Here is a 17254-nt window from a genome sequence, read left to right as displayed (position 1 = left end):
GAAATATATATATTTAAAAATATGGTTCATAATATAATTTATTACGATCGTGAATAATGCAGGGACATATGTAAATTGAAGTGTCACATTTTATATTTCCTTATATCGTCAAGGAGTTCAATGAAAGAATCTCGGATAATTTGTAGCGTCTTTTTGGAATCTGGAGACTGATGCTGTACTAGAGTGTCAGACGTAAGATGCACATACTATAAGCATTATTTATGTATACTTATTGCATTATATAAATAAATATATTACTTCTTTGAAAGTATAAATGTCACTATTTTCTAGTTTGAGTATTTGAACATGATAATTTTCAGTTTTTAATTGTGTACGATATTTCCATATGAACGTAAGAGCTGAGATTTTGAAACAACTTGACAGAATGGTTGTGTAAAGGTGTAGTGGAGGACGGGGGTCGAGTATTTTAAACTGTACAGGCCTGTAGGCGTCTTTTGTTCCTATCATGGCTGGAGCAATTATCGAAAATTTGAGTGGGCGAAAGCTAAGCATACTGATTGGGGGTTTAATGCTCTGTCAGCTGGTATGCTTTCTAGTCGGAGGATTGATTGGTAAGTAAAGCAAGCCACTATCCAAGAACAACAAAGAACGTAAACACTTCTTTCACTGACGTTGTTTCCTTGAGATGTTAATGGTCAGATAATTAGGAACTCTTACCGATGTGAATGTAGGTTATCGTTTGCTGTGCGATAATTTCTTTGAAGTGTCGTTATAATTTAGAATGTATAAAATATTGAGCTGGGTAGCGGTAGGGGGTGTGGTTGCATGTAGGGAAATTGCGTGGAAATTCGTGGCAATGAACGTTGTTGTACACACTCCTGCAACAGTGATTTTTCAGTTTAGTGAAGGGGCGAGATTTATGCTGGGTAAATGAACAGTTTGCACCATATCATTGATGTGAATCCTTTTGTGCAATATTTTTTGACATTGTTTTAGAGATGTATTTGCTATAGTACAATTACTACTAATAGTAAATTAGTCATTGTCATTGACAGATGGTAATAGCTCCAATGTGAATGTTTATTGCAAAATATGGTTGTATTCCAGTAGCATGCAATTACATTTTTTACTTCCTTTTTTTTTTTGCATTTGTAAGATCTATTTTATTTCTATGGAATGGGTATGTTAGGTTAGGTTGCATTATCTCTCTTAGGTTGTATTAGGTTAGGATTTATTGGACAATTGAGTTTTATATTAAATGTCTGTGTTTGGGTGATTCTGGAATTTTACCCTAAATACATAGTACTTACTATGAAGGGCAGAGCTGAAGTGATAGAAGGACACTATATAGGAAGGTAAGTAGGTCACACTAACCAGAACATCAGAAAGTATTTCTCAAAAATATATTTAAATTTGGGACAGGTAGCATTCCTAAACATGTAGTTTCACTAATTTGTGGTTTAGTATTATATGATAATTACATACCATATACATAGGAAATTAGAATTTATTTCTTTTCTAAAAGGAAAAGGAGAGAAAATACCAGGGCAACCTGAGTAACCTCAGTCTTCTGTAAAATTTCAGAACATATTATTCATAGACATATAATGGACCACTTTGATAGGTAAAAAGTATTGACTGAAAACCAGCATGGCTTTTGACTTAAAGGCTCGTGTGAGATGCAATTACTAGAGACAGCACATGACATCCCAATTACTTAACTCCAGTATTAGACCAGTAGATGCCATAGTTATAGACTTTGCCAAAGCCTTTGACGAAGTGCCATAGAAACAACTCTTGGCAAAAATAGATAATTATGGCATACGAGAACCACTTCTTCACTGGATTAAGATGTTCTTGACTTCTCGAGAACAGCATGTTGTTCTCAAGGGTAGTCAATCCTTAACTATTCCTGTAAATTCTGGAGTTCCACAGGGCTCTGTCTTGGGACCTCTCCTCTTCCTTTCTTACATAAATGATCTCCCACTCTCACTTTCCTCTCCTACTAGACTCTTTACAGATGATAGTTTAGTATATAGGCAGATAGGTAACAGAGGCGATTGTCTTCTACATAATGACCTATGTGCCCTTGAAGACTGGGAAGCCAAGTGACAAATGACATTTAGACCTGACAAGTGTCACCACATCAGATTCACCCATACTAACCAACCTATCCAATTTACCTATACACTACATAACACAAACATAGACATAGTTTCCCACTACAAATACTTAGGGGTCCACATTTCAACAGACATGAGATAGGCCACACACGTGAGCAGTGTCAGGGCTACGACCAGTAGAGCCCTGGGATTTCTGTGCAGGAACCTCCTCAGGAGATACAACATAGACATTAAAATTCTTGTTCATAAGACACTCGTTTGGCCACACTTAGAATATTGCGACACTGTATGGGATCCACACACAAACACGGCGCTTGGCCTTTGAGCCAAAAATTCCATAAATCAATCAATCCACACACAAACAATGACATATACAAATTAGAGTCCACACAAAATAAAGCAGCAATATGGATCAGATGCAATTACAGACACACTACATCAGTCACTAGGTTAAAACAAGATGTTAGACTTGAACCACTTGAAACAAAAAGACAAATATGCAGACAACAAATGATGTACAAAATCACAAACAATTTAGTTGACATAAACAGAGAACCTTACACCCAACAAATACACGAATAAGTAGATGCAGTCACAACCTAAACTACCACACATACCAAACAAGTACCAACATATGCAAGTACTCATTTTTCCCCTACAGCATCCAAGAGTGGAGACATCTCCCATTCCTTGTAGTTAATAGTCCCACTCTTGATTCTTTTAGAAATAGGTTCACCTATCACCCTCTCCCTGTCCTCAATCCAAACCCCAGTCCTGACCCTAATTCTGCTCTTGCCTTTAACTCTTATCCTAACCCCATTCCCAGTCCAAATCCTGTCCCCAACCCTTAACCCTCTGCTCAGTGTTTGCAAATCATGCCACCTGTGGGCAGCCATCTGCCTGTTCCCACAAAGAAAGAAAGAAAGAAGAAGGTGTATATTTCAAGAAGGAAGTGGCAAAGTGTGCAAAGATGGTATGTAGGACAAGGAGGATGGGAGGAATTAGAAGGGTGGGTAGTGAATGTTGGGATAAGGAGGTGAAGACAGTTGTAGAACAGAAAATGTGAGTATATGTGGAGTGGTTGCAAGGCAGAACTAGGGAATTTGAAATCCTGGTCATCCTAACACAGGTGTTAGTAAAGAGTGTATGCTCCACAGTACGATCATGACTGTTCTGCTTGTTAATGATTGCATTGCAGGAGGGCAGGTAAAAACAGAGGCACTCTGAAAACCTGCTGTGGGGGTAACTTTTTTTTATTGCATTTTCTTTATGGCTTTTGGTGTGGGGAAACATAGTGTTGAAAATTTTTAGGGCAATAGAGAAGCTACAAAGTGGAGCTTGTGTAGATGTAGTCATAAATTTATTGTTGATTCGAGATACTCATCACCCATGACACCAGAAAATCTGTTGTTGCTGAAGAGCTACCATGTACAGTCAACCTCAACATAAATGCCCACATGACAGCGTTCATGTTGGTAGGCTTGATGTATATGGTGGTTTTGATGAAAAGACCAATAATATCTGCAAATATCCAAGAAGGGCAGACACCTTTTTTTTTTGTGTGTGTGTGTCTGATATCAATGTGTCAACCATTAGATTTCTCAACTTCAGAAAACAAGTAGTGAATTCATAATAATACTTTTTTTTGTATGGTAGAGGGAGCCATCCTGGAACTAAATAATGACTTCTGTGATGCAGGCATAGAGTTATATACATACACTTGCACACACAGTGAAAATGAATAGTTGGAGCATTCTAAAAGTTACTTCATTCTACATACAGCACGTGATATCCTTTCCTATTTTATTAGTGTCTTCGCATGCAAAATTTAATAAGATATCCAGACAGCAGTCAGAGTGACATGGTAAGCAACATCCACAAGGGGAAACTTCTCACTAATCAAAGACGAACCTTTTTGTTGTCTCCGGTTAACTGACGCCTCGCTTTAATTTGACTGTGATTAATTTTAACTTCTTCAGACTTGACCCCTCCAGTCGTACCCTGAATAAAATCGTCCTGAGTTGGCCAGAAGGAGCTCCATAAGGACCATCACTGTACATGAAAGGTTCACTGACTTCAGCTTCAACATCCCTAATGCTGTGACGCCTATTCAACCGAATAGTAGTCTTCGTTAGCCAGATTGAAATCCACATTTGCGGCCGTAGCGAATGTTAATGATTAACACATTCATTACACAGTAGTTAACATAGCAGTGGGATATTTACAAGTGGAATTTTAATAATGCAACAGAATTTGGGGATTGAGTTATGATAATTAAATGGAGCGGGGACAGGACTTGTTACATTGTAGTGAAGAGTGGACGAGTGTCGAGCGGCGGTTACAGGATGTCTTGCTGCCTGCACGGGTTGAAAGGAAGCCATGTCGTCTGTCTCTCAACACGTCAATGAGTATGTGTTGATACCCCTTCTCCCACTCTCTCTCCCCTCTCTTGGATATTGTGCTGAACTTTGATTAACAGCCATCACTCTCCAGGATGAGTGCTCATGTTGTCTGATCTATGGGTACATCTGTGACCTTACACACACGCTTTCACGCCGGAAGCGTTTACCAAATTGTAACATATAGGAAAGAAGCAACGGTTGTCGGATCCTGTCTTTCATTCTCCAATTTATCATGCTTAGCCTGAAGTTATTGTATGGTTCCATTTGTCAATATCCTTGTTTTCTAGTGATCATACTTAGATTTGAATTCATATATTGTTACAGCTTAGGTTGGGTGTGTATGTGTGGAACAATCGTAGGGCAGGTATTACGCTTGTTGATTTATCAACACTGATTTCGCTGAGGACGAAAAACTTCAAAATGTAATTTCCTTGTGGATTTGTTTGCTCTGTGTATTTACAGAGTTGCAATATATATGACCAAGATAGACTACCTTTCTCTCGATCATGTGAATGACAAGAGCTATGTATGCCCGGTCCCCGTGGTCCTATTGGTCAGTATCGCCCTTAAAGTATCAAATGTATTATCTTACAACTTTCCTTCACCCACACTATTCCGTAAATTAATAAACCTACACGGAAGACTAAAATGTTTGTTCATTTATTATTGTTGTTTCGTTGCCTCTGGTTTTCCTGTGTTCCCACACTTTTTCATGTATATCCACATCTTTTCGTGCCTCTAAGCCACTTCACCTCTAACGTGTGCGTGTATGCGCTCTATGTACACATAACATGAATTACACGTGCAAGCGAGCTTGCATGCTCTCTTAACCCCAGCCCACCTTTCATCTCATTACAACGCAGTGGGTTGGGGGTGGGGGGGAGCTCCTGTAGTAACAAGTAACAGGGTGTGTGTGTGGCGGGGTTGGTTCAACCACGTGTGTTGCAGATAGCGGCTTCCCTGTTTACGTCAGGCAATTTTATTCAGATGAATGGAAGTGGGAGGAGGGCGGTCTTAGGATGGAATGAGGCCCCGGTTCGGTCGAGACCCCTTGAACTTGATGTCAGCTAGCAAGAGCCGACCTCAGCCGGGGGAAATCCGGTCTTTCAGGATTCGAACGTAGGTGCTTGAGTCAGGCAGCCGCAGAGTGGTTCTATTCCATCCCAATACTCGAAGGGGTGGTCGGGGAGGGTGATGTTCAGGATGTCCTGCTTCTCTCTGGCGTAGACACGAGCCGCCGCCAGGCAATTCCATTCAGCTGTAGGCAGGGGAACAAGATACAAACAAGCAAGGGTGGTCGCGCTTATGGTGTACAGGATAGGCGTAATTCACAGCCTCCCCCCCCTCTCTCTCTCTCTCTCTTTCTCTTCCTTTCCCTCTTTCTCCCCCCTCTCTCTCTCTCTCTCTCTCTTTTTCTTTCGCTCTCTCTCCCTCCCTCCCCCCTCTCACTCTCTCTCATGGAAATACAATCACCCTGGCGAAGGCAGTACCAGAGTGACCGGGAGGACTTGACTCCTCACCAACTTCCCTCGGGTGTGGAGGCCTACCGCTACAGAGGATGGTTAGAATTACTTGGCAGGGGACTGTAAAAGTGAAAGTGACACCCCCGGCACCTAAGTGTGGTTGTCTGGGTTAAAGTGGAATAGTCGCGCCGACTTTATTGGGGGGGGGGGAGGTGTTGTCCTTTGGTCTGTGTCGAGACCATATGGGAAGAGAAGGGAGGACAAGAGCCGCGGCGTGGCCGTCGGTCGAGCAAATAAAGTTGAACCTCGCTCTGGTGTTCAGTGCGTTTGCCTCTGCTATTGAAAGTCGTCAAAGGAAGGGGTGGGGTGGGTTTCCGAACACACACACACACATACTAAAAAAAAAAAAAAGAATGAAGCCCTGCGCTTGCTTCATGAATTCCGTCTTAGTTGTACATACGTTGTGGGTGTTGAACTATTACACCGGTGTAGGCACAACCGTGTTGGTAGTTTTAACTAAAGCGACGTATGGATGTTAACATTTCACCTTGCTTGCAAAACATACGGCTACCGTAGATTGCCAGTCATGGCCCTCACATGGGGGGGGGGTCATATTCCCTGGGGCGGCAGTTCTAGTCTGGACATACCGCCCACAAGGCTGACAAGATATTTATAATAAAAAAAGGCCATAAGAGCCCTGGATATTTTACCGTAATATACGAATTTTGCGTTAGAATAAACTATGAAATATTTTCCCCTTATCCTATCTGTTTAATTATTTCGCAGGCCAATAGTATATTAGGCAGTAAGGAATGGTGGAAATGGGAAGTGGTGATGGGGAAAGGGGGGGGGGCGTCACTGAGAACTTTGCCCCTGGGCGGCACTTAGGCATGGAAGGTCTCTGGCTACAATGCTCCCAGTGGGCCAGCCTGTGTCTTCGGGGTGCTACGCTACGCATCCCGAAGGTCCCACTCCATGTTTACCAAGGTCTTCTTTTCCGAAGTCTTGGCAAGCGTACGTGACCAACTACTCGCCCTACTAGTCAAAGCGTTTCACTCGTATGACATAAACATTGGGGCGTTTGTTTTACGTTCCCGGCGAATTTTGTGTCGAGAATAATTTCAAACATGGGAAAAATAAATATCTCAAGATGTGAAAATATTTGCATGCATGGTAGATAGTACCTTGTCTTTATTATTATTATTATTATTATTGTTACTACTACAACTACTACTACTGCTATTGTTATTGTTGTTATTATTGTAGTAGTAGTAGTAGTTTTTTTGTAGTACATGCATAAATACATATACCAGAGTTTTTCCTCCTTACAAGGGAGGTAGGCAAAAAATAAAGGAATAAAATCCACTTCCACCCATTCCATCCCAACATACTCCACTTTCATTCATCCCCTCCCACCCTCTTATCTTGGCTTCTCTTGGATGACGGGTTCCTGCATCTCGCCCACCGCCCTGGGTCAGAAGCATTGTCACAAGACACTGCACATTCACAGCAAGGCTGCTTCATTAAATCGGCTACACCCCCTCTCCATCCCTTCATGCAGAAAAAGAGAAGACGTGGAGAAATCCCTTCGGGCTGTGTCAAATTATTTTTTCACACATATCCCTTCGGGCTGTGTCAAATTATTTTTTCGCAAATAGCCCTTCGGGCTGTGTCAAATTATTTTTTCACACACACTCCCTCACCCACTCCCTTTCATGCATCACAATATCATCCATACACAACCACCCTCCATTTGCCCCTAACTTCTGTCTTCTCCCTTCCTTTCTCAACAGACATTCCCCTTTTTCCCAATGCCCCTTTTACCCCATCCATCCATTTCATCCTTGGTTGCCCCGCCATGTTCACTCCTACCTCTGCCTTCCACACCTCATTTACTAATCTTTCTTCACTCATTCTTTCCATGTGTCCAAACCATCCCAATACTCTTTCATTAACCCTATCTTCCAACTTCTTTTCCACCTATATTCTCCTCCTCACCTTCTCATTTCTCACTCTATCCAGCCTGGTAACTCCTATCATACTTTTCAGGAACCTCATCTCAAACACATTCAAACTCCTCTTTTATGTTCCATGTTTCTGCCACATACAGTGCTGTCAGCACAATCGCTCCTTCATACAATCTCCTCTTACCATCCGTTCCCAAATGTCTATTTCTCATTACACTTTTCAATCCCTCAAGCCATTTACTTGCTTCTCTCAATCTACATTCTACCTCCACCTTCACTCATCTTTTTCCCACCATATTTGCACCCAAGTAGTTAAAATTATCCACTTCCTCCAGTCTCTCTCCCTTAATACTCACTTCAAGTCTGCTGCCACTTTCTCCCCTTGTACATCTTATCACCTTACTTTTACCCACATTTATCTTCACCTCCCTTCTTTTGCATACCTTCCCAAACTGTGTCACTAACTGCCTTAGTCCCTCCTCTGATCTTGCTACAAGCACAGTGTTGTCAGCAAACAACAACTGATGTACCTCCCACTTTTCTACATTTCCTTTAACCATCTCCAATCCTTGACCCATTACACTTGCATTTACCTCTTGCACCACCCCATCCATGTATAAATTGAACAGCCAAGGCAACATAACACATTTTTCATAGTACTATGCATTAATATAATAGAACATTTCTTTTTCATCACACCTTTCCAAAGTAGTAGATGTATTAGTTGTAGATAGTAAACTATTAGAAAAAAGTACAAGTGGCTAGTAGTACTTGTAGAGATGATGTTGCTGTAGTATAGTACAATACAGTGAATGGGAACAGTTGTATGGATAGCATTGACTGCCAGGATACCAATTAACATTGTTGTTGTTTTGCAGCACCAGCGCCATCGTCGGTGATGCCCGTGCTGGGGACCAAATGCATTGACAAGCACTTCAGCTGGAACAAGTGGTACCAGGCACGTGAGCCAACCCAGTGCAATGCAATCGACTCGTTTGAAGACCCGATCATCTTGGATCGCAATGTCACTGCCAATGACATCGTCTTCAGTTTCCAGGTGGGTCCCGACTGATGGAGATCAAAGGCATGTCTGTTGTGTCACTTGTGCAAGGACAATGTGGACAGACAAGCAGGTAGATAGGTTGGCCAATAGGCGAGTGGCATCATATGAGTTAATGAGTAGCTTGGTGGGTGGCTGGGTGATGACGTCATATGAATCACACTTTGAATCAGTACTGTAGTCTACAAATAAGAGGACAAGGATGAATATTTTATATTACTATACTCAGAGGCTTTTATTGCCAGTGCTGGCATGATTAACCTGCTTCACTGGTAGTAATAAGCCAGTCCATTTTTAAATAAAAAACCTCAATAGCAGCCAGTGAATGAAGGGCTATTTACACTGAACATGTTAGAGTAGAAACAATTTATATACTTTTAGAATTTGAAATTGGGTAGAAAAGGATATGGATTTAACATGGTCCTGACATAAATGGGTTTTAACTCCTCTATTTGATTACTGAAACAAAGAACCTGGTAAAGATGGAAGATACCTTTGTCATAGGGTATTCCTTTGTATTATTATTATTATTATTTATTTATTATTTTTTTTTTTCATGCAGATTCCTCTTCGATTTGGAGGGGAGGTGGAATATTCCCGTTGGCAGCAAAACCTGATTGCTACGATGCAGGTCGATATTGTGTATGATCCTGAGGTCCAAGTTGGTATGTACATACATAGTTTCTTGAAATGGATAGGGAGAATTTTGAGGGTGGAACCTTGTGTATTGGATGGCTTAAGAAGGGGGTCAGGCTTATCACCTTTCATCTAAGTGTATCCCCACTCCTGTCCAGGAAAACAGCTGAAAAAAGGGTTTGCTTTTAGACATGTAGGACTTTAAGATGGTCTAGAACTTTGACATTAGTTTTTAAATCCCTGTTGGATCGTCCACATATTTATATGTAGGTAAATATAGATTTGATTGGGATATTTTGTACAGAACCTGATACTATCCTGACGCTGGAAGCTCACCTGGGCTACAGAAACCATGGGGATCCTGAGGGTCAGTGGACAGAGTATGCACGCTCTACAGAAGAAAGAACCCTTGACTGCCATATTGATGAGGTGTGTTTTTTATATATAGTAGTTACTGTTTTCTTCTTTGTCATTGTCATCACCATATCACCATAAGCTCTTGGCAAGAGGAGGCACTGGAGCATGGGGTCACTACTTCCATGCAGGAGGGAGAGACCAAGCATTCATCTTTTTCTCATCCCCTACTGGAGGCTGGCACATGTTCCATGGACTGAGCCCAGGCTATTGGGCAAAATCTATGGGCCTTATCATTGGCTGTTGCCTGGAGGTCATTGGGTTTAGGTGATTGGACACACATCACATATTGATCTGAACTAATCAGCAATAGCATATCATATAGGGATAGAGACCTTTCACTTGAACTATCTATTTATCTATATACAGATGGCTGTTTCTCCCTTACAAGGGAGGTAGCCAAGTCAAAAGGCAAGTACCCACTCCCACCCATTTCACTTTTACCCATTCCACTCCCATCCACCACCCTTTCTTTCCTCTCATCCTAGTTCCTCATGGATGATGGGTCATCCCTGTATCCTGCCTACTGCCCTGGGTCAGGAGCAAGGCAGCAAGACACAGCACATCCATAGCAGGGTTACTTTACTTAATGACTTCACTTAATATAGTGAATCACTTAACTTCACTCATTCATAAATTCTTTCTTCTGTCTTTAACAACAAGGAACAGTGTTTGAGCAACAATACCTCAAGACTATATTTTAATTCTTATGCCTCTTCCTTCTCCTTTGCCTTTTGCTCTCGGTGTTTTATCAGTTTTTCACCATACTGTTGCAGGAGCACAAGAGAGAAGGGTACCAGTATCAGTGTTCCTTGCTTCCTTTGTTCGAGTTGGGCTCACTGCACCACAACTTCTACCTACTCAATATCCGCCTCCCAACTGACTCACCAGAAGGGAAAATTATGAACTCTGGTCTGGGCCGACTTCAGGATGTCTGGGTAGCGGTAAGGATGTTGCCTATTTTGTGCAAGGTTGCAGGACTTTCTGTGATCATAAAGTTTAATCTGTAATGATAATAAAGCTGCAGTGAATATAGATATACTCTGAGGAAAATGATTTATTTGTTTGATGCAGTGTTAATGAAAATTGTCCTCATATTGCCCAGAGGCTACTAGAATTTCATGACTTGTGCATATGCCTCTGGTGGATACATGTTTCTTTTCATGGGAAAAGTGGCATTCATTTTCTTGTTGCAGTTCATCCACACCAATGGTGGGTTCACAAAAGTTTGGGTGACCCTCAAAACTATATTTTTCCCCATGATTGTGGGGATCATGGTGTGGTTCTGGCGAAGAGTTGGTCAACTATCCCGACCTCCTGCCCTCCTGGAGTTCATGCTGATGGGGCTTGGGGCAGCACTAACCTTCCTCAATTGTAAGTACCCACTGAGTATAATATAATGATTTTATTTTTTCTTTATTTATTTTTGTACCACGTTTCTGCCCCATACAGTGCTGTTGGCACAATCACTCCTTCATACAGTCTCCTCTTCGCATCCATTCCCAAATGTCTATTCCTCATTACACTCTTTAATCCACCAAGGCATTTACTCGCTTCTCTCAATCTACATTCTACCTCCACCTTCACTCCACCTTTTCCTGCTACACTTGCACCCAAGTATCTAAAACTATCCACTTCCTCCAGTCGCTCTCCCTTAATGTTCACTTCCAGTCTACTGCCAATTTCACCCCTTGTACATCTCATCACCTTACTTTTACCTACATTTATCTTTAGCTTTCTTCTATCACATACTCTCCCAAACTCTGCCACCAGCTTCCTCAATCCCTCCTCTGACCCTGCCACAAGCGCAGTGTCGTCCGCAAACAACAGCTTGCTCACCTCCCACTTTTCTCCATTTTCTTTAACCATCTCCAATCCCTGACCCACTACCCTAGCATTCACCTCTCGCACCACCCCATCCATGTATAAGTTGAACAGCCAGGGCGACATAACGCATCCTTGACGAAGTCCCACCTTTACTTCAAACCACTCACTCTCTCCATTTCTAATCCTGACACAACCTCTACTACTCTACTACTACTGTATGGGGCAGAAACGTGGAACATAAGAGAAGAAGAGAGAAGGAGTTTGAATGTGTTTGAGATGAGGTGTCTGAGAAGTATGGTGGGGGTTACTAGGCTGGATAGAGTGAGAAATGAGGAGGTGAGGAGGAGAACAGGGGTGAAAAAGGATTTGGGAGATAGGGTTGATGAAAGAATATTAGGATGGTTTGGACACATGGAAAGAATGAGTGAAGAAAGACTAGTAAAAGAGGTATGGAAGGCAGATGTGGAGGGAGTGAACATGAGGGGACGTCCTAGGATGAGGCGGATGGATGGGGTGAAGGGGGCTTTGGGGAAGAGGGGAATGTCTGTTGAGGAAGGAAGGGAGAGGACGGAAGACAGAGGTGAGTGGAGAATGGTTGTATATGGATGATGATGTGATTGCATGAGGAGGAATGGGCAGGGGGGTGGGGGGTGGGGTAGTATGTGTGAGTAAATTTTGACGCAGCCCGAAGGGATTTCTCCCCGTCCTCTCCTTATATGCAAGGGGGGGTCGCCGATTAAATGAAGTGGCCTTGCTGTGGATGTGCTGTGTCTTGCGACACTGCTTCTGACCCAGGGCGGTGGGCAGGGTGCAGGGATGACCCGTCATCCAGGAGGTGCTCAGATGAGAGGGAGGGGTGTGGAGTGTATGTAGGGATGAAATGGGTGGGAGTGTTTTTATGCCTTTCCCTTTTTGGCTACCTCCCTTGTAAGGGGGAAAAAGCCTTGGTATATGTATGTATTTTTGTACAAGTTTGAAATCCAACACCCATTTGTTGTCCCTTAAATCTTTATTCCTTGTGGAGGAAAGTCATCCCTGTCTCTCACTCATTGCTGTGGTCAAACTTAATGCAGCAAGCCACAGCAAGCTGAAGCATTTTTAACCCCACTTCATTACAGGGAGGTAGGCTTTTCAGATAGATTTAAGTGAGTACATAGAGGGTTTAGGGAGAATTGTCAGTGTAGTGGTATTGGAAGATCTCAATGCTAGGGGAGGAGATGAACCAATAGGCAGAGTGGTTGGGAAGTGTGGGGTTCCAGAAAAAAAATTGTAGTGGAGAGTTGATGGTGAAGATGCATCTAGAAACAGAGTTGATGATACAAACAGTGTTTAGGAAGAATCTCAAGCATAAGTACACATGGGAGAGGGTGGTGGATGGAAGGGTGGTAGCTAGGGCTTTTTCCTCCTCCTCTTGCTGCTCCTTTTTGTTTTCTCTATCTCTCTTGCCCCTTTGCCACTCTTGTTTTACAAAAGAAAAAAAATCTGTGTAATGTTTTCTTCTACTCTGCTTTACAAAAAAAAGAAAAAAAATAATATTTTTTTTCCAAAATGCCACAGGTCCCTTTGAATACCTGACACTGGCATTTGATTGCCCATGGATGACCCTGTTGGCTGACATTCGTCAGGGACTCTTTTATGCCGCCCTCTTGTCCTTCTGGCTCATATTTGCTGGAGAACATCTCATGGTAGGTTGTGTCTGTGTGCCTTTTGTGTTTGTATTATGGTCAAATTAAATACCTTTACCATGGTACATTGAACACCTTGTATTTCCTCAACAGGTTTGCTTTACATTCTCATTAACACAAAAGAGTACACTCATATACTACAACAAGCAACCATCTTGATTTCTTTCCCATGTATTAATTGTTGCTCAGTAAACCTTACAACCAACATGTTTTGGATTAGAATAACATAACCATACTTACCAATACATTTGCTCATTATCAGGGAGTGGTTATGTGTGAATGTTATTTTGATGCAGATTGAAGGGATTTTCCATATTTTCTCTCTCTCTCTCTTGCATGAGGGTATGGAGGTAGGGCTTTGCCAACCAATTAAATGAAGCAGCCTTGCTGTGGATATGCTGTGCATTCCTACATTGCTTTTGACCCAAGGCAGTGGGTGGGATACAGGGATGACCCATCGTCCATAAGGAGCTAAGATGAGAGGGAGGAAAGGGTGGTGGAATGGGTGGGAGTGGCTGCATGACTTTTGACTTAGCTACCTTCCTTGTAAAGGGGAAAAAGCCATTGGTATACAGTTAGACTTCTAATCCAGCCCATATGTCATAATTTTTCAAATTTTCCTCCAGGATGATATTGAACGTAATCGTCTGAATGTGTATTGGCGTCACTTGAGTGCTGTGTTAGGGGGCTGCCTGTGTCTCTTCGTTTTTGACATGTGTGAACGTGGGGCACAGCTCAGCAACCCCTTCTACTCCATCTGGGTGACACAGGTGGGCACCAACTTGGCCCTGTCCTTCATCATCTTGGCGGGAGTGTGTGCTGGTGTCTACTTCTGCTTCCTCTCCTACATGATCTGGAAGGTTGGTAGATTTCTTTGTGTAATATTTTTGTATTGTCATTTTGTAGAAATTTTAAATAGTTTAGGAGAAATAATTGTTTGAAGAAAGGGGTGGTGTTTTATTACTTGTAGTCCATTGTTTAACTTTGTATGATTTTTTTTTTAAACTAGAATCAGAATGGTACATCATGTATGAATCAAATTGATATATAGATAATGCTGTTCAAATATTACTTGCTTGTATACTATTGTGACAAAAAATAGATGACTGCAATGCATATGCTAAAAGGCCTTTTCCCATATATAAGGGGGTGGCTAAGTGAAAGCAAGCACACACTTCACATCCATCCTACACCCATTCAAAACCTATTCATTGCCCCCACCTATTTGAACACCTTTTGGACGAAGGCTCATCCCTGTCCACCACCTCACTGCTCACTTCAAAGGCATTGCAGCAAGACACAACACCTACACAGCAGGGCCCAATAGCTGGTGCTGGTCTATCCCACCACTTCATTAGGCAAAGACCTCACCATTCTCATCCATTTGAAAAATTTGCAGAGCAGACAAGAACATAACTTCTGGTAGTGTCATTAGTTCATCCATTTACAAGCACTCTCCATTCATGTCTGTCTTTTGCACCTGACAAAGTGAACTTCACTCAAATCTCTTCATATCAGGTATTCATGAACATTGGCAGCAAGAGACAATCACTCTCAGCCATGTCCTCCTCCCGTCGAATGCACTACGAAGGAATCATTTACCGTTTCAAGGCCCTCATGTTGGCAACACTCCTCTGTGCTGCCATGACTGTTATTGGATTCATCCTTGGACAGGTGAGAGATTTGGTAGTGGGAGGATTGAGATATATGAGAAATGTTCAAGGCCAGATTTCTTAAAAAATTAAAGGTAATAAGAGAGGAGAGGATGGCAGCAAATTGAAATTTTTTAATCTGGTGCAAATCATTATAGTGCAGGTCACTCTTCCAATATTCTGGTGCTTTCCAGTTGTCCATGCTCTCTAGCTCTTTCACCTACCAATAGTCCACAGAATCAGGTATCCGTTGTATTTTACTGCTATTAAATCCTTCAAATGGTTCTGAAATGACAGAAGATAAAAAGATTATCAAATTTAATCCGAATACCCTGTATGTATGCATGTAATATTTTTTCTTTTCATATTGTTGTTTTGTATGATTTGTTAAGATATGAGAAGAAACTCCTAGGAAATGATAGATGCTGAGGTTTGAAATTGGAGTTAGTTACTATGAATGCCTAACCCACTTAATCAGTAGAATTATTTGCAAGTAACCATTTTGCTCTTCCTTTTCTTCTCTCTTCTTCTTCTGAGATTTGACCCATAGGATACAATCTTACATGTCAGTCATATCTGCAGTAATGTAGCTGACATCAACCTAAGAAGACAACAGTACAGTAATTTCTTAGAAGTAATAATTTTCCAACCACTTGTGCTCTCTTTCTCACAGGTGTCAGAAGGACGCTGGAAGTGGGACGATGACATTGAATTGGAGTATACCAGTGCTTTCTTCACAGGAGTATACGGAATGTGGAACATCTACATATTTGCTCTCATCTGTCTGTATGCCCCATCACACAAGCGTTGGCCCAAGGATGAAAGTAAGACTGAAAGTGTGTCATCATGGGTGCAAAATTTTAATTTGCTGAGATTGGTGTGTCAGTCTAAAGAAATATTGCTTATTTACCATTTCATTTAGTTCCCTCTGTGATAAGTAGCTATAGATCCTTAACTCCTACTGTGAAAACACTCAACACCCATCCATTAACATTACTGTAGTAAATGTAAGTTTGCAGTATTTGTATTAGAAGGTAAAGACATACTCATCAGGTACAGATGGTATGACAGTGATGCAGTAGTACTTGTAATTACTCTTTTGATATATTTTCTGGCAAAAGAACCAAAGATTTTGCTGTGCTGTAAAGTACAGTAATGAGCTACAAATTGTTTTGCACTGTAGCTGTGTTGTATCTCATAGCATAAACCAAATGAATTCAAATGGGATTCTATTGTATAGATCTCTTCCAAAGAAGAATTAAGGACTCAGGTATTTAGAATAGCTTTTAGTACTTGGGTATTGACTACATGGTGATATGCAGTCAGTACTTTAGGGAGTTTTTGGGACATCCAGGCAGATGCCACACATCTGTTTTTGTTAGTTAACATCCCTGCTCATAAAGGAATGATTAATGATTATACTTTTGTACAACTACTGTCTCGTTGAACCTGTTTTTTTACCACTTCTATAACTACCTTTTCCTTTTCTAATTCTTCTGTGATGAGAGGGAAAAGGATGCTGCTACTATGATTCCACTTGTCATAGAAGACAAATAATGATGGAGTGAAAGGACTAGATATCCCCCACTCTGTATTTTTCTTGTTAAAAAATTCAAGGCATTAGAGTCTGGAAAGGCCCCAACCAGTATTCAAGTGATTAGAACAATAAATGCGTGAATGTGGTACAGATGAGAGTAAAAGAGGAGAGATAAATAGTATATTTGTGGGAAGAAAAACAATGGATGTGTTGACATTGTGCGAAACTAAACAGAAAGTGAAGGGTGAGTTGGAGTTTGGGAACATGGTGGGTAGGTTGTCATGAATAGTGATGAGGGGTTGAGGAAAGGAAGGTGTGGCACTGCTGGTAAGTACATCTGCAGTCCTCTTCTCTCCCTCACCTCACATTTTGCTTCTTCTTTTTTCTTTCTTTACCTTTTGTAAACTTTCCTAAATCAGCTTTGTAACCTATCTTTGTAAACACATCTTTTCTTCCACCATTACCTTTATCTCTTCATTCCTACATTCACTGCCTCTCTTTCTGTTGCCTTCAATTCACATCATTCC

The 17254-nt window shown here is 41.5% G+C and overlaps 1 protein-coding gene across 6 annotated transcripts in view; it reads left to right on the top strand.

Moving 5' to 3' along the window:
• Positions 1-388: 388 nt before the first annotated feature.
• The window catches only part of LOC143026384 (protein wntless-like), a 29988-nt gene continuing 13122 nt past the window's right edge, over positions 389-17254 (top strand). For 3 of the 6 annotated variants that reach the window (XM_076186682.1, XM_076186700.1, XM_076186667.1), the window contains exons 1-10: positions 389-572; positions 8795-8973; positions 9539-9641; positions 9917-10041; positions 10803-10970; positions 11223-11400; positions 13411-13538; positions 14165-14398; positions 15057-15212; positions 15864-16026. In XM_076186682.1, coding sequence (XP_076042797.1) covers positions 467-572; positions 8795-8973; positions 9539-9641; positions 9917-10041; positions 10803-10970; positions 11223-11400; positions 13411-13538; positions 14165-14398; positions 15057-15212; positions 15864-16026 — 1540 coding nt within the window. In that variant the 5' untranslated portion in view covers positions 389-466. The remainder of the gene's footprint in view (positions 573-8794; positions 8974-9538; positions 9642-9916; positions 10042-10802; positions 10971-11222; positions 11401-13410; positions 13539-14164; positions 14399-15056; positions 15213-15863; positions 16027-17254) is intronic. The other 3 variants (XM_076186710.1, XM_076186674.1, XM_076186692.1) reach the window with 1 other exon arrangement.

This window comes from Oratosquilla oratoria, chromosome 1, assembly GCF_046742065.1.
Source record: "Oratosquilla oratoria isolate Oo_2021 chromosome 1, ASM4674206v1, whole genome shotgun sequence".
NCBI lineage: Eukaryota > Metazoa > Arthropoda > Malacostraca > Stomatopoda > Squillidae > Oratosquilla > Oratosquilla oratoria.
The sequence above is the reverse complement of the archived record's forward strand: the minus strand, read 5'-3'. Positions and strand labels throughout refer to the sequence as shown.